The sequence below is a fragment of the Pagrus major genome, chromosome 22 (assembly GCF_040436345.1).
Source record: "Pagrus major chromosome 22, Pma_NU_1.0".
Classification (NCBI taxonomy): domain Eukaryota; kingdom Metazoa; phylum Chordata; class Actinopteri; order Spariformes; family Sparidae; genus Pagrus; species Pagrus major.
The window spans coordinates 11510994-11529748 of record NC_133236.1 but is presented as its reverse complement, the minus strand read 5'-3'; the positions used below and the strand labels follow the sequence as shown (position 1 = coordinate 11529748).

The 18755-nt window shown below is 38.3% G+C and overlaps 1 protein-coding gene across 1 annotated transcript in view; it reads left to right on the top strand.

The window, feature by feature from the left end:
- Window positions 1-18755, top strand: part of man1a1 (mannosidase, alpha, class 1A, member 1) — a 163848-nt gene that overhangs the window by 34239 nt on the left and 110854 nt on the right. The window contains exon 2 of the mRNA XM_073492518.1: window positions 8767-8863. Coding sequence (XP_073348619.1) covers window positions 8767-8863 — 97 coding nt within the window. The remainder of the gene's footprint in view (window positions 1-8766; window positions 8864-18755) is intronic.

Here is an 18755-nt window from a genome sequence, read left to right as displayed (position 1 = left end):
CCTTCAGTTGTACTCTTACAACTGAAAAATAAACCATATTCATCAAATTTCTTTTGATAAAAGCACTCTTAAATGTTGAGAGCTTCAGAGGTCTTTTGAGTAATAATTAAATAAATATTTTTTGTAGCAATGTGTGTAATTCAGAAAAGGACAGTCGACTATTTGCAGTTGCTTCCTTCATGTAAGCTGTTGGCTTCAAATGAACATTTGACAGGGTGCTGTACTCTCTGATGGACCCCCTCGAACAGCGGCAGAATTGTCTCCCTGCTCCAGTTTTGTTTGTTTTTTGTTTCCATTTCAACAAATGTGTCAGTTTACTATTATTTAATGTCTACTGAAATATGGATGAATGTAGAAAAATATTAGTTGTTATTTGTTATCAAATAAAAATGTAAAAAAAATAACATTACAGAAAAATATATAGAAATAATCATATATAATAGGGGAGTCATGATTCTTCAAAATACAATACAAACTGGTGTTTGATTTAAACACTCTTTTCAGCAGTGATGTGCATTGCTGTTCTAGGCAATCGTATCTGGATTTGTAAAGATCAGCTAGTCATTGGTTATATGCCCTGACATTTCCACTTTAAATTCTTTAAAGCTGCTTTAAGCGTTGGCATCGTTTTACCTGACTTCCTGTCTTTTTCGCAGTTAGCAATCCCCTCCCTCCTCTCTACGTCACCACACTTGCACGACTCCTTTGTTTTTTGAGGCAGTTGTCTTTGCCTCTTTCTTTTCTTCAAGTGTTTGTCTTCACCTTGCCTGTCTGATGATATAAGCCGTCACCGGGAGCGCTGGAATTGGTAGCCTTGTCATTGCTGGTTAACAGGAGGATCCTGCCTTCTGTGTGTTCATGATCAGACAGGACTGCCTCTTTATGGATTTCTCTGCCACCAAAAAGTGTGCAGATATCCCAGAAAATGTCTTTTTTCTTTTACTGCATGAGCAGTGAAGAGGAGGAGGGACATGGGTTACTGATCAAAGAGTGATGACTCTTGGAATATAGACCTAACACATATTTTAATAAGAAAATAATACTTACAGCAGCTTTAACAACTTGGTTTTATACTGGTGTCTTTTGCAAGGTGAAATGATATCCACGAAGACCAAAGATTCCAGTAAAACAAAAAATACCACCCTTCGGATTCGGTAACAAACAACAAAAGACAGAAACTCAGTTACTTGATCCACTGAGAGTAACTCCCAAATAAATCAGTAAAAGATCTTTGAAAAAGAAAATAAACCCAACATCTCCAACGCAGCAGGAGTTAACTGTGGTACCAGTCAGTTGATTGTCTTCAAACACAGGTTATGTGTCTGGAAGTGCATCTGCAAGCTACCGGTAAGCTAGCTGTCTTTTTCTTTGGATGTCCAGAAGTACATGGGATTTTTGAGAGTAAGAAATCACTGGGAGAATCGCAGATCCTGCTTTTTATGTAGCTAATTGAAATTAAAAGATCATTTTGATCATTTTTTGAGTTAGAATTGAAATTGTGACACCTAATATGTAGTAATTTCCTATTTTGATGCTCACATACTCACTGAAATGAACAGACATGTTCACTACAAGAACATAACATGTTAACATTGTGTGTACAAACAGAATGTGTGAGGCGTTTTATTCCCCTGTGCATTGTGTTGGCATGCTCCAAAACAAGTTCTCCTCCATTAGCTGTCCTGCTGACAGGAAACAGCTGTAGACAAGGCTCTGGAAGTGCATGTGATTGTGCACATGGATGTATGTCAATATATATATATGTGCTTGTATGTCACCAGTAAACACAACACAGTTATTAGTTCACTGCCTGTGGCAGATCAATAGGCTGAGAGAGGAGGTGGAGCACGGAGACAAAAGAGAATAAGAATGACATGAAGAGCGAGAGGAGGAGGTGATCCTCATGTCAAGTCACTTGTACTTAGCCAGAATCATAAAGTATAATTTGCCTCGAGGGGCTGTGCAATCTGTACAGCATGAGACACCCTATGTCCCTACAGCCCCCATACGGATAAGAATAAACTCCCTTTAAAAGTCCTTTAAATGGAGTTACAGAAAAAGGGAGAAAGCTCAGGATGAGCAGCAGAGAAAGGGATCGCTCTTTCAGGATGGATGGGCATGCAATAGATGACATTTGTAGGGAATAGATCAAGAAAATCGTGATGTATAAAATTTTTTACTGACAAAAAAATACCAGAGCTGGAACAATTAGTCAATTAGTTGTCAATTGATAAATGAATCGCTCACTATTTAATAATCGATTAATCAGTTTGAGCAAATTTTCTAAATTCTTTCTGCTTCTTAAATGTCAATATTTTCAGGTGTCTTTACTCCTCCATGACAGTAAACTGAGTATCTTTCTGTTGCTGACAAAACAAGACATTGGAAGACGTCATCTTGGGCTTTGGGAAACACTAATCAACATTTTACACCATTTTCTGACATTTTATAGACCAAACAACTAAACAATTACTCGAGAGAAAATAACTGAAACGTTAATCGACAGCAGAAAAAAAAAAATTGTTGCAGCCCTAGAAAATACAGATAAATGTAGATAGTATAACAAGTGAAGAGCATAGATCCAAGAGGATAGGTAGGACATGCCACCTGAACACAGACACTCCACTCGGGGTGATTATCAGTACTTCCCACGCAACCATTCTGTACTAAATAATCTGATCCCTGGCCTGTAGCTGTGTGACTGCGAACTCCTGAGGTGAGAGCAGCTGTGTATGTACTTAAGATCTTCCTGTTAGATTGGACTTGATGCTGGTGCCCTAGAAAAGCCATTACACCTTAAACACAGAGCCAGTTAGCATGGAGCTATTGTATGTCTGAAATGGCTTCAGCCACTGATAACAGCGGTCGGTCAGCCTAGAAAATCCTCAGCGGTTAATCCAATTAGAGTCAACACATAGGGATCCTGAGCAGCAAATCCAATAACGGTTAACGCACACAAATGTTTCGATGTTTAGTGCTGTGAGGCACGCTTACATTTACATACCGAGTTAGAGAACAACACCCCTCACCTATGAAATGACTGTGATTTTGTGCTATCTTCCAAAATGTAATTTAATTACAATGACAGTTTGTGGAAATCCTCTACATTTTCACCCATATCTCCGATTTTGTCAAACAATTCAGGACAGTTCAGTTGTGGTATGTTAGGAGACAAAGGCCTTTGAACATAACCTGGCTTGCTAACATGTCCGAGCTAGTTTATAGACTCTCGTTCCTGTCCCACCCCACTCCTCATGATATCATTAAAAGCTATTCAGGTAAATGCCTTTTGGCTGTAACTGCTAGCATGATGTAAGCCTGCCCAACCGCTTAGCCTGTTTCCCTCCTTCTGCTAATAGGTTAATACACCTGTTTGGGAGGGGGCAGTCTGTCTTGAACTAAACAAACAAATCCTTGCCTTTGTTTCCTTGTTTCTGTGTCTTGTGTCTTCAAAGTTTACCTGATACAGAAAATTCAACTCTGCCTGTGTGTTACTTTTTTTTATATCAAGACATTTTGTTGTACTGCTTAAGTGACACACTGTCTTTATAATTAAATAGTATATATTCTCGAAATCAACTGCATTGTCTGTATTACTGTATGCTAATTATACAGTGGCTAACAAAGTATTAAGACTACTCAAAATGACATTAGGGCTGCAACAAATGGTCGGTTTCCCAAAGAAACGTCAGAGTTGAGTACAGAAACTAAGCCTGATCGATTTATGGGATGATCAATATTATCGATAATATCTGGGTGTAAATTTTGTCCAGTGTGCACCGATATGAAAACGTCTTTTATGATAGAGAAAAACATGCTTAGGGTAAATTATAACTATTAAATTCACAGTGAAATTTACTGTTTCAGTGCAGTGATGCAGTTTTGAACAATAATGTTTATTGTTAATATTCAAAATATCCTGCATCCATTACTTATCTCATTTTTTCTCCTAAATATTGGTGTCAGCATTGGCCAAAATGATCCATTATGGGTTGGCCTCGAACTGAAACCAGAAAATATTCACGTTTAAAATCTGGACTGTGAGTATTATGTCTCTTCTTTTTTAAGAAAAAAAAGTTTTTCAAACTGATTACAAGATTATCAAAAGAGTTGACGTCTAGTATAATTTAATAATTGACAACTAATCGATGAATCATTGCAGCTGTAATGTCATTGGAGTGGCTGGATACCAGTGGTTAGTAGAATAATCAAATCCTCCCCACATAGAAAAACGGGCAAACAAGCAAGTCACCAATCTGGTAAAGTTTTGAGAAAAAAGAAGTAGTGGTAACTGGGTCTACATATCCTCTTTCAATGCAAATTGCATGTATGTTTATACACTATGTATTTGGCAGTTGACTAGGGTACCTGTAATGACCTGCACATCTTGATACACCCAGACAGGTATAGTCATTAATTTGGTTTGATAAGATCTCTGATTTCTGTCAGGGTGTGTGCAGACCAGGCTTGATTGACGTGTCTTTGATGAGCCCATTATTGAAACTGGTAGGGCGAGAAAACGAACACCTTTGTTATTCTGATATAGCTTCAACCTGAGCAGATGAAACCAGTAAAAACCGTGTCAGTGAAACTCTTGACTGAAGCGTAAACGTAAACAATCATTCATTGAGTTTTCAGTTTTGTGCAAACACTTAAATATCAGTATGTTGAGTGTTGTCTGACTTTGTTGGGATAAAAGCTGTAATTTAGATGTAAAATCTCATAGCTGCTTTTTATACATTTCCAAATTGTGTAATTTTATCCAGTGCCACTTTGTTTACAGTGTTAATTCTTTGTTATTTTTTTCCATTTTCTGTCGTCTTGATCTCAACATCCTTGAACAGACCTCAGATCCGCTGCCTCTCATGTGTTGCAGTGCCCATGTGGACTTGAACAAGAGTGTTTGAGTCGATCTCTTAATGTGACATGCATATAGGAACAGTAATTAGCAGGCTCACTAGCTTTAATTAGTGGGTTTAAATGGAGGAAAGCTATCGCTGGCTGTCCTTTTGATGTGTGTGGGAGATGTTATGCAAATGAAGTGGCTTTTGTTCTGTGTTTTCGTGTCTATGTGTGTTTAAAATAAGGGCACATGTGAAGATAGAGCATCGTTTTTGAATCTCAGGAATTACCTACCTGTCAGAAAGGGTTACACCGATACTGAACCTCGCGAATGCATGTTTGTATGTGAGTGTGTGTTGATGTGGTGATCTGTGTGTCTTTGTACAAGTGAGAGATGCATATGGAGCACAAGGGCTGAGAGGTAACTGTGCTAATTATGCCTCCCGTTTCCCTCTCGAGCACAGTATGCCATATTCTCTAATGTATTGCAATCTAATAACCATTTGTTCTATGAAAAGCATGAAATCAGAGTCTATTCATGCAGCAGGCTCGTCAGCTTGCATGATGTAACCTGCTGAAGACCATCTTTGATTGAGACGTTGTCAGTCATGCTCACAGGATGAACAGAAGAATAAATTATTGGGAGCATCAGAGCGTGTGGGTACTTAGTCCTCTTTTCTAGTGTTCTGGGTTGTTACCGTGCACCTGCACCGCACCTGTGGTCATGTACGAACCATTTGAAATAATAATAATATTATTTTTTCAAGTTGTTCGCCTTTCTTCTGCAAAAATATTCTATGCTATTTCTGGTTATTTCTTGTCAGTTTGCCCTGGCAACACACCCCTTTTCAGTGTACGCTGTTCATCATCAGTCAAATATCTGAAAATCATAATCTAAATCTGCATTAAAATGTACTCAAAATACTTACTAAACAAATAATAATAATAATAGACAAAATGCCAATTATTAATACTTCTGCTATCGATGAGGCAATCACAGAAAATTAACTACTACTATCTACATTGATTATTGTTAATAGGGCTGCCATGATATTAGATTATCACTACACGAAAAGAATTTGTGCCAACGGAATAATTGCGATATTTACCTGGTAGAGTGTACGTTCTCGTCTGTCATCTCCTCAGACAGTAGCCACACAATGTGGTAGTAGCTAGCCAGCTACTTACCTACTTCTTTTTCTTTTTTCTGTTTTCTGGCGGGTGGCAACCAGTAAGACAATGTGAGAATGGAAAGAAATTGAAATTATTTTCAGAGACACATTATTATTTACAAGATGTTGTCAGAAGGCTGTCTAAAATAAAAAAATTACAGCACCACAACTTGTTAAAGAACAAATGGGCCAAATGAAATCAGCAATATGTTGCCAGTTTCCTGTGTTTTTATAGCTGCACAGCCTCCTATGAATGTCTTTTTTTAAATAATAGTTGTAATATAGTGCAGCTATCAAAAACTCATTCATATTTTATTGAACCTCACTTCAGCTTCTCTCGCTCTTAACCTTGTACCTACAATGGCTGTGAGACAGGTTGGATGGTGCAGCAGTATGATTTCCTGAGTTGTTTTCTGCTTGACTGAAGCACTAAACGACTGACGCGTTGATTGACCAGTTTACAGGCTTACTCTGCTAACTTTGGCCGCACGTCGTCACACTCACTGATTGGCTCATTGACCCACTGGTTTCCTGCCTGCTGTGGTCATTTGTACCCGCTTTTGACATCATTACAGTGATTGTTATTCTCAGTGAGTGTCTGTCCTCGAGTGGGCTAACTAACAGTGAGTCAGCGGCAGTCACGAAAGTAACTGTGCCACTCACTCTCACGCAAACATGCACACTCATCCAAACCTGTGCACACACTTGCATGTATATGCTTCCAACAGGATATGTGTAGTGAGAGGGTGTATTGTACAGTAATACAATACCCCCAGGAGAGATTGTACAGGCTGTGCATCAGCTTCACAGTCACATTGCTGAATGCTTGTGTGGTGTGGTTCACTATATTCAGGTGTACAAAGCTAGCACTGAGGTGCATGTGGCAGTCATTCACTCCATATACAGAATACAGTGTGAGTATATGACAATAGCAGGCTATAATTGAAGTGTGTGTGTGCAGATCTTTCGTCTGAGGGTGGAGGATAAAGGGTTTTAGTGTGTCTAATCCAGAGGCAGGTTCTAGAAAGCTCGGGGACGATGCTATATAACCTGGATTAGCGGAACAGACAAATGCGGAGCTGGAGGAGGAGCCTCGTGTGAGATTGAAATGGGTGTCTGTCTGGGTGTTAGATTGGAAACCAGTGCTCACGCTGCTATAACGCCTCCAGCCAGCACCAGATTAAAATAAGATGAAACTTCAGTGAGTCCTGCTGGGGGAATCGGGTGGTCTCAACAGCAGATAATGGGACTCAGCAGAGGAAAATGTTCCCTTTTCACAAGGAATTGAGTGATGTTTGTGTGTTGTTTTGAGCGAGTGGTGAGCAAATCAATCAGGCAGCAGTTATAATTGGCTGACAGACATTTTGAATAGGTCATTGGCCACCTGATGCACAGAATAACATCATTAAATAGACCTTCTGAATGAGTCAATCTTTGCAGCTGCAGTGACTAACATACTACTTAAGTTTTATCTAAGGAGTATTTTAATTGTGTGACATGTTAATACAATACAAGTTAATACACATTCCCAGTGCTCAAAGGAGCCTGTTGAACATGTGATTTCACTTGTACTGGATGTTGTTTCAGATTAGAACATGTTGACAGATGTTGTTCTTGTGTTATTTTTTGATTTAGGTCCAGACATATTTATCATTAAATCCAGAGCTCCAGACTGCTTTTGTGATTGGATTTTGTCCTTTTTAGCTGGAACAGATCAAGTAGTGAGAATATGTGTCAATCTTAAACATGGATGTCTGATAGAGATCATCTTAGTTAATTACGTAGATATCCAGGGACCTCGAATAGTCGCTTAACAATGCCAGATATGGTGATCTTAAATTAAAGGTTCAGCAGGTTATGGATGCTATAAAATTTTGAGTGATACAGGGTGGGTTTGAGTTTGGATTAAGTTTGATTGAATTAAAGGGGCTTGTTGGGCCTTGGCGGAGGTATGCGCTCTACTGAGTGCCATTCTAATGGCTAATTTTCTTTGTCTTTGAGGTTTTGGAGGAATAAAACAACAAGACATTTGAGAATATCTACTTGGGCTTTGGGAAGATTTAGTTGGTAGGGCTGCTGTTAATCAAACTTTTTATCAAAATTGTGATATAGCCAGTATCAAAGCAAAGGTAAAATTTGTGACAAAAATCAACAACAAAAAAAATTAAAATTAAGTACTGTAGTGCTGCAGAGAAACCCTGGCCTACAAATCTTGCTCTCCAGATATAAGAAAACATGTTTGTTTGGTTCTGGTCGCCAGCAACTGTCAGGCAAGTCACATGTTTTTTTTTTCAATGAAAATGAAAACTGTGATGCAAAATGGTCACTCCCACCAATGTTTATCATTGAGCAATCATACTATTAGTCAGAATAATCCCACTCTGACTTTTTTACCATATTGTGCAGTCTTAGTGATGGGTTTTCTGACATTTTCTGGGAAAATGCTAACAAAATTTATGTACATACTGTATGTGCTAGCTTACAGGGAACAAAACTGTTCGTTTAGTTGTTAAGTGATCCATATCTAGGTGTTAATTTAAAAGATATGCACGTAGACCAAGATATAACTGTTCAACGCTCAACTATCGCTATTGGCTGTGAATATTTACCATCATTTGGGCTCTTAACAAACCTAAAATTTCCTGAAAATTACTTAATTGTCTTTGTAACAGCTCGAAGTTGAATGTCCTCTTTAACTCTCTTCATTTGTCGTCTTCTCCTCCTCTCTCCCCCTCCTCCTCCTCCCTGTCAGATGATGAAACATGCGTGGGACAGCTACAGGCGCTACGCCTGGGGTTCCAATGAGCTCAGGCCCGTCTCCAAACAAGGCCACTCCAGCAATCTATTTGGTGAGTGAGAGACCATACATACACACACACACACACACACACACACACACACACACACACACACACACACACACACACACACACACATACACACACAAACGATTGATCTCTTGTCCCTGCTACTGGCGGCCTTGGCCTTTAGATTAGCAGCCAAATTGGCCGTCAGTTAGAGTCATCCATCTATGGATGCCTCTAAATGTCAACTTTATCATATATTTATATTCTGTTTGTGCTCTTGGCCAGTTGTTGGTGTCTGTGCTGTTAATGAATGTTGTGACGTGAGGCATTTTACTCTGTCCATGCTTCTTTTTCCCATTTCTGATAAAGCCTTAATTCTCTGTCTGCCTTTCCGCTTGTGAAAGAACACACACATCATGCTGCTAGTTGACCGCAGGGCCTTGTTACTAAATATTGCGCACACATGCACTCACACACACAGTCTGTTTATGGGAATGATCTCTCTGGTCTGATTGGTTGTGTGTGTACAGCAGAAGCCAAATTAAACAGGGATAATAACCGCATCTTTTTAAAGTCTTTTCTAATCTCCCCAGCCACACACACACACACACACACACACACACACACACACACACACACACACACACACACTACATGTTGCTCCTCCTCATGTTGTCGCATTGTGTTTTCTTGGCTGAGATTGTTGGCTTAAAAGGCTGGACTCAGAGAACAGAGAAATGGCGCCAAAGTAAATATAAAGCTAAAAGGAGAGGATCCCACAGATCTGTTGTGACAGCATTTGTGCCAATGGCAGAGGATCAGTACAACTCATTAAAACTGTAATGCTATGATCACATTTAATCTGCAATGTATTTCTACTAATTGTGTGAAAAGATAAAGGGACCAGTGGCTTTAATAGCATTTTGACTGGTTAGCCTTGTAGAGCTGACACAATTTTGCAATATAAAAAAAAAGTTTAATCTTTATTGAGACAGTGTTAACAACCTGTACATGTCGTTTTCGCAGGTGTTGTGTGTGTACTCTGTGTGTAGTGTTTTTGTACACATAATGAATATTGTAATTTATTCTGAATGATGATTGGATTAATAAGATCGGGAATTGGATTTTTAATTTGTTAAGATCTCTCTCTCTCTCTCTTGACCTAATTAAATTCTCAGTGAGAATACTTGTTTGGATATCTTGAGCTCCAGATGTGTGTGTGTGTGTGTGTGTGTGTGGCTGTGTGTGTGGCTGTGTGTGTGTGAAAGTTTAGAGTTGAAAGCTCTTCACTAGATAAGATGACATTCACGTATGAAAGAGGTAACTGTGCTTTCACTGCTGATAAGACTGGCTCTTGACGCCCAAATACACTCAATTACAGTATTAGATCTTTTTTTTATTTTTTATGTTGCACTCATTTCAAGGCTCATGTGTTTGTCAGTGAAGCCAGTAGCAGAGAAACTGTTCACATTTGATCTTCATCTTTGTAACAGCAATATATACTGTATTTCCATCAAAATGTCAAGCAAACTGCCAATAAAGAAAAGAGTTAATGTAAAATTAATGCAACATAGTGGGAGGAAGGAGAAAATTGCAAATTATGCGTTATAAATTGATTATTTTTAGCGAGGGGGTGGCGGGAAAAAAGGTCTTTACATATCACTTACACATTATCACCTTATTAAGTAAATATAGCCAACATGTTAGGGATATGGATGTGTGCTTATTCACACATCCAGCAGACATGTGGTCCTGGCTAACTGGCCATTGTAACACCAATATTAACTTTAATTTTAGTTATGTACTAAGGAAATTATCCGGCTCTGAAGTGGCTCAGTGCTCCACCATGGAGTGGCTAGGTGCTAACTTTGTCTGGGCAGGTATCATACAGCAGGGTTTTCAGTGCAATTTGGCTGCTGTGGCTGGAAACTGGGTCTGGAGACTGTTGTGAGTTGTGAACCACTTACCAAGACAAAGACCTGAAAGATGCTAAAACACTTTTGAGAGCTGTGGGAAACAACAGGATTGGGAGATAATTCTCTGTGTTCCTAACCAGACAAAATCCATTTCACCATACACAAAGTTATGTAGTGTATTGTTTATATAAAAAGTATAGATTAGTGCAGCTTTAAATGAATGAAGAAATAACAGTTTTGATGTTATGTCAAAGATGTCTATTTATTCTGTTTCAGAGATATCTACTGAAGTTAGCATGCTAACCAGCTAGCACCGGGCCTTAAAAGCTCTTTGTAAAAGCTCAGTGTAAAAACCAACACTTTGGGTAGCTGCACAGCTAACTGAACTAACAAGCTAACAGTAGCTACAGTCATAAAAGTTAGAGTTAGCTGCAGTTAGCTACTCTAGCTTGCTGGGAGTCTGAGTTCAGCTGGTGGCCAATATTTACATATTGCACCTTTTTAAGGAACATCTAATAATGAAAGAAAACCTCATAAACGCACGCAGTCACCCCTTGCTGGTCATTAAAAATAAAGCAGGTTTGATTCACTTCTGGATTGGCTTGATTTTTTCCACTATTCATACAGCCAGTGGCACCAACTAATAACCACAACTACCTTCAACATGGTACAGACATGAGGAACATAATTTCACCTGTCCCTCACCAGCTACTTGAGTCAAGTGTTGCATCAAATAGCTTGAGTGTATGTTGTGTAATTGGATTTCTTTAGTTGACCTCCAAGCCCTGTGATTGGCTCTGGTTGATGGAGTTTTCTGTGCAGTGTATTATTTATTCAGTGAATAATGAATGGAAGTTGTGACTGAGTAAGTTTTCTGTCCGATTAAAGCAGTCTCACATTAGTCCTTCATCCATTTTTACCTTGGAATCTTCACTACATAAAACGACAGAGAGCAGATTTCATAACATAGAGTTATTTTTGAACATCGTATCTCTGGGCTGTTTCTGTATCTTACATCATTAGTAGAACAGCATTGTTTGTGTCAAGGTACTCGAGCTGAGCTGTTGATTTCTGGGTTGCTTCTCACATGTTTCTGTAACACTATCAAATTACACAAGTGACAGGTTGACAGCACTTTGAACATATATACAGTATGTAGGGTGTTACAAAGAGGGTTTGAAGCCACTTCTTGGGTCAAGACTGTTTTTTTTCCAGTGAGCGCACAAAGATGACTCTTATGATGTTTAGCCTCCTTTGTGTCTGTCTACATCAAGTTCTTACTGAGAGATTCATTTAAGCTTTTGCATCACAAAAGGGTCATAAAGCCACTCTTCTTCTGGAAACATGTAGACAAGATAATATATTTTGGTTTATTTTTGGCCTGCGTGATATGAAGAATAGACCGTCAGTTTAGTCAACCTATTGATTAGTGGACTGAAAGAAACTTAATATCCAATTATTGGAGATGGATGATAGAGCAAAAATGTTAAACATTTGTTGGTTTCAGTCTTTGGGTTTTGGACTGTTGGTTGGATAAGAGAAGCAGTTTCAAGCTGTTACTTTGTGCCCTGGGAAACTGATGAAGATTTTAAAAAACACTGACATTGTCTAGAATGAATCAATTATGAAAATAATCAGCAGAATAATCAATAATGAGCTTTTAAGCACTTCTTAACCCAGGCCAGGTGCACCCCATTGAGCAATCAAGATGTAGCACACCTGATATATTAATATAAGGGTAACTGACCACTAGCTGGAGCTTCATTTGATTGGCAAAATGGTGACAGTGCATGGCTCATGTATCCAGGGCCCCAATATGATAACTTTTCGTTTCAGTCAGTGTTTTGGAAGGTTTTCAGCGCTCGTGGTCGTATCTCAACGACGATGACAATGTGATTCATCTTTCAGCACTAGTATATTTAGGGGAATACATTTTATGAGATGGGACAGCTGTTTTAAAAAATCTGATTTCACTCTGTATGTTGGAGTAAATAAAACATAAAAACGTGTCAAATGTGCACAAATTCCTTACACGATAGTTTGTAAAGAAGTTGTTTTCATACACGGACCTAGATTGAAACACATAACTCAGTCACAGATAACAGTCTTTCCCCAGGGGAACATGCCAAAACCCCCACTAAGTCTGTTCCATTATACAGTGTGGAAGATTTACAGGCTCATTTTTAATGATTGCCTTCTTATGTTTAATGAGGAAATTCAATCAGCTTTGTGTAAATTCCATCCACTGTTTCATTACCGGAATTTATCATACGTAAATGAAGGAAGCGAGGGGAAGGCAGCTGTGTGAATACTAATTGTTAGATTAGCCTGTTCAACTCCCTGTGTTAGTCTTTCTCTGTGTTTCTCTCTCTCTATCCATCCCTCAAGTCTGTGCTAAAGAAAAGTAAATAGGTTTTAGTCGGCTGCTCCAGCAGACCCACTTCCATCAGTAAATAAGACAGCTCTGCCCCAGGGCCTTGTCACAGCCGTTTCCAACTCCTATAGAACATGATGTATGACGATAATATTAGCCTGACCTGGAAAATTATGCAATGAACTCACTTTCCATACCTGAGGCTATTTCACTGATATGCAGTTACCTTAGGGTTGCAGGTTTAAACTAGCCAGGAGAGTTGGAACATTAAAAACATTTTATTAACTTTAATAACGAGGTCCATAATGTCCTTTCAAATCATAAATCAAATGAGCATGATTCGCATTACCATACCTACTCCATGCTCTCCGTAAGGAAACATTGAAAGCAGTGGTTCTTAAGCTTCTGTCAAGAACCCCTAAAACTATACCTACAAAATAAGTTGCATCTTATTGAAATAAGCAAAATATTCATCTACCTGGTGTTGCAAAACCTTTCAGATTTAGAAATTGTCATAGAAATGTTCAATAGATGTTTAGGCTGCAACTACAGCCTAAATTTTCTGGGCTTAAACTGAAATAAGGAAGTGAAAAATTCATAATATCAATATATCGGCCAGTACACAGATTTTTTTAAATGATCCTTCTAATGTGGTTATCAAACACCTGTGACAAATATACAGTATGTAACAGAGACAGGATATTTTACTGTTTAACAATAAACTTTATTGTCCAAAACACATCAGGGCGCTGAAAACCTAAACTTCACTGTGAATTCAATAATTATAAATTACCCTAAGCGTCCTTTTCTGTATTATAATCTCTTATAGAAGTAAAATAGTTTTCATATCGATGCATTTCAGACAATATAAACACTGATATATCTGTGATCAGCCAATATCGGGTGACAATATCAGGAAACAAGTATATCGGTTGGGCTCTTATGATCATTTTCATTATCGCTAAATCTTGTGATTATTTTTTTAAATTAATCAGTGGAGTTGGTCTCAAAAATATTATAATAAATAAATTAATGCCCATCACAGTTTCCTGAAACCCAAGTTGACAATATCAGGTTATTATAACTCAAAACAAAGCAAAGCAGTAAATCCTCAAAAAGGAAAAGCTGGAACAAAGGACTGTTTGCCAATTATCTGTTGATCAACAAAACAAAAGACATAAGTAGCGTGGGATCATAGAAGGTGTTTTCATTGTTACACAACAGCCATTGCTAATGAAAATCTATCTATCCTCATGGACGAGGTATTGTATTCAAGTCATATTCATGTTACATTTAGTAACACTCTCCAGCCCTCTTCCTCACTGGTGTATCATCTTGATGTTTTCCCGAAAGTTTTTGCAAAATTAAACAGTGTCACTTTGAATAAACTAGATTGCTTTGTGTTTGAACATTGTTGAAAACATTTGGGATAGTGTAAGTAAACAACAAAAAATATTACAAAGTTTTTAACATTTTAATGTTAATATTACAAAAATCGTAAATTTTATAATACCCTTTTGTAGCTAACCCAACTAATAAGAACTCTGTATACCAATGGCAACAGCTGAGGCCAAATTTTAAGGATATAAAAACAGGAATAAGGATCAGAAAATGTTCAGGTGTGCAAGATGGAACTGTTTTCTTCCAGCTGAATGTTTCCTGACCAGAGACTGAAAAATGGATTTTCAAACAATCTTCTTTAAAGCCTGGATAGCTCATATCTGTTCTCTTTAGAGCTGCTGAATGGAAGACTGCAGATGTGATGGATGCGTTTTTGAGGTTGAATCTGTCCCCTGAAGGAGCACAACTCCTTGGTCTCAGCTGTGCTGTCAGCTGTTTGCCTCTCTAGTGTGTTTGACTTCATAATATTGAACCAATTCAGGGCGGTTTTAATGTACTGTAATGTTTACCAAATTTTTGGGACAATTTTCAGCCACTAAATACTTAAAGACTCTCATTGCTAAACTCCAGTTTCTGTCTGACAAACATTACCAGGACATACTAATCATGTCAGCCTTCAGATGATTAATAGGAGCTCTGGATTTGTTCATGAACCCTGACTTATTTTACAATGATTTCATTAGTTTTTTTTTTAATGAAATGTCAGAAAATAATGAAAAATGTCCCTCACAGTTTCCATGAGTCAAAGTTGGTGTCTTCAAATTTTGTTTTGTCCGATCATCGGTGCAAAACTAACAAAACTTTTAAGCAATAACATACATATTCTGTCGATCAGCACATTAAATAATCAACTAATGATTTCAGTTCCTCTCTCTCTTCTGTTCATTCATCATAGATGCAATATTCATAAGTTTATATCCATGCACCCGAGTATTGCTGGGCTGATGACGAAAGAGCTGACTTCTTTCCCAGGATGGGAATTTACCAGCAGCCATAGATCTTCTCAAAATGTTGGCAGGCAACTATGTTTATCTTTTCCTACAATTTGGGTATGCTTTATCAAACAGAATTACAAAATGTGTGTTTTTTGTTTTTTTTGTTTTGTTTTTTTTTAACCCAAACACTTAAATAGCAAAGAGCCAGAGATGATGAGCAAGAAACAGTCTGTTCCAGTGACTGTCAGTGTCCAATTTTATATCTCCGGCCTTGTCTTTTCTTTCTATTCATGTAAGCAAACAGTTGCTCAAAACAGTGAATCGTGTGTTTAAATAAAGTGTCAGAGGGAAGAAGTACAGGTTGTGTTTGTCTTCAGGAAATTGTTTTAAAGGTCAAGATGCTGATGTGATGACTCCAGACGTTTAACAGCTTGTTTATAATGGCCTGCTGATGAGAGACACCGGTTGAAACTAACACAAAGAGCATTTCAGTACAGAGGAGCAACTGATCACATCTTGAAATGGTACGACTGCAGCAGCAGAATCAACAAAATGATTCAGCCGCTGCAGGGATCCTCTGCTTATTGCTTTTTTGGTGAAATTACCAAATTTCCCCATTTCAATGATTAGATTTAAGGCCCTGAAAACTTATGTTCTCAATCTTTTTACAATTAACGATGGGGTCCAACATTACCATAGTATTTTCTGCCAAAATCTCAGCAGTTGTTCTTATTGCACAAGAGATTTCTGTAGTTGTTTTTCTTCTCGCTCTTCTTACTAGTTTGAAGGACAAATGGTGATGTCACATACATCTGTGCACCAATCAGTATTTAGCAACATTTAAATAAATCAACATGTGATGATAGCTGACTCATTTAAAGATTATCTGAATTGTTTTTTCTTTTGTAATTTTTTTATTGATGTGATGACCATGGCAATATACAATGATGATTTTGAAAAACAAAATCAAAGTCGCAGAGTTGCTCCTACTTATAAAATGTATTTGTCTCCAAAAAATGGTCAAAAAATGCAACTAAATGGTCGCAGTCTGTAGATTTACTTTACCACAATGTGACATAACTTTTAAAGGACTTTCAATTATAGAAGAAGCATAGAAAGTTCACATATAATAAAAATAACAGGATGATAATATGCTTTTGTAGGACACTCTCTACCATAACATTATATAGCACTGCAAATAATCTGACTGAAAAAGATTGATTAGTTTTATACAGTGTCAGTATTGGTGACTGTTATAAGTCTAAACTACTTTAAATCAAAATGACATTCAAAAGCTGCAACATATTGTATACAAATTTAAAATGACGTGCCCTATTGCAATAATAAGTGAATTGTGAATTGATTGGGTAACTGAATGGCAGACTGATTGCTGTTTCGTCCAACATCTAGCCTCCTGTAACAGCTTTTCATTGTTGCGCAACAATTTCAGTCACAAACAATATTTCATCCAGGTCAGTCTCCTCTAATTTGCCGTCTTGTCAATGCGGCTCTATACATACAGTTTGTGCAGCTCACGTATGATCTGTCTAGTTATGTAGAGGCTGACTGATAGTGACATTTTGAATGCATTGTCAATATTATTGTGCAGAGTTGATCGATTAATTTGATGAATGTGTGCAATGTCGACTGTGTGGACGTCAGTAGCTGTATGGTTTCTCTCTGGCAGAACATCAAACCTCAATGTTTACGACCGAACCAGAAGAGAGGATTTAAAAGTGATGATGCAATGCTTGGCTCGTCCTCCTTGCCCTTAACTGCTTTCTTTGTTGGTTCTAATTATGGTTGGCCCAGTACAAACTTTTGAAAGACAGAATTTCATAAGGCAGGACTTAGCTTCAACAGAACAGCTTCCCGTCCCCGGAGAGTCTGTAGATTCAGTCTTTTTGCTAAAATTAAATACACCTAGAGGCGAAGATGGCATCCATCTCCCCTACTGTCATTTCCAATCACTCTCTTCATCCTTTAGCGCTCAACTCAACTGTCTATAACCAGCATACTGCTATTGAGACTCACCCACAAGCGCAGGTACATCTCTGTGTCTAAATCCAGAGTGGATCAAATCCTGTGGTGACATTGTAGTTTGCTGACAGAAACAGCGTACTATGCTTTTTGTGGCATCAAGGAGAAACCATAACCTACTGAAGATAGACCGCCTAACATTAGCTGTCCTCATGAAGTCCTATCAGAAAAACCACTGAGGGTTTTTTCCCCATCCAGATCTCCCTGACCAGAATATGTTAAATGTCCCCCTGGATGATGAATCATCATCTTGTTAAGTTTCTCCCGATCATCAGGAGCTCATTTGGAGCCCAGTACCAGTAAATTGTCAGCCCAGCCTTAAGCCGCACCATGACTCTCGTTAGACATTATGGGATTTCATTTAATCTCAGACCCATTATAAGACAATGAGCCAGGGGTGGAGTTTGTACCAAGGTTTTTATCTTGGAGTCCAGCTGCGTTTCATTGGCAAATGAAGAAGAGTTCTCTAATTTGTACTCTGACAACACAGAGAAGACTGTTTTCCAAACCAATGAACGTATCACTCCAATTTCAATGGATGTCAGGTGAAAGAATCTGGTACTCACCCTTCCCTACACTGCCAGGTGGATTCTTTTCTACTTGGCTCTCTGGAAGGATTTTTCACAGCTGCAACAAACAGAATTCAAGTTTGCCACGAAGTTGGGATTGTAGTTCACTAGTGGGTTAGTTTCCTCTTGAGAAGTTTGATTCATCTTTGACTAATTCTAGCTATAGTTCAAATCAAAAGAAAACCATTGTAGATCAAGTGTGATTGTGAAATTCAAGGGTCACAGATAATTTATCATTCTACAACACCACAAAATGCAAGTTGTAGTTCCTTTATGGTGCACACAAAACAAAGAAACAAAAACATCTGTTTTCGGTCACAGCCTGATGAAAGAAGATGCTAGTCTGGTGGTATCGCAGCAGAAACTTCTGTATCACTTGGCAGACAGCAGCTGGGCGAACAGGCTGTGACTGGGGTGGGTAGTAGAGAATGGATACCCGACCCAAAATCCAGTCGGGCTGTGCCGGGTTAGGACAAAAATGTAGAAATGATGTCCTGGTTCTGGCCAAGTTTGGTCACGTCAATTAAATTGGTGCTTAAAGTGAAAACATAGTGTAAAAATAAGTGATATTAAGTGATTAAGTGCTGGGTGCTTACATGAAAGTGCTTTGAATGCAATAAAAGAGGCTATTTGTTACTTTAGGCAGAAAACAGTCACGTGGGACTCTGCATGAGAGGGTAACAAACTCAGTTCTTCAGC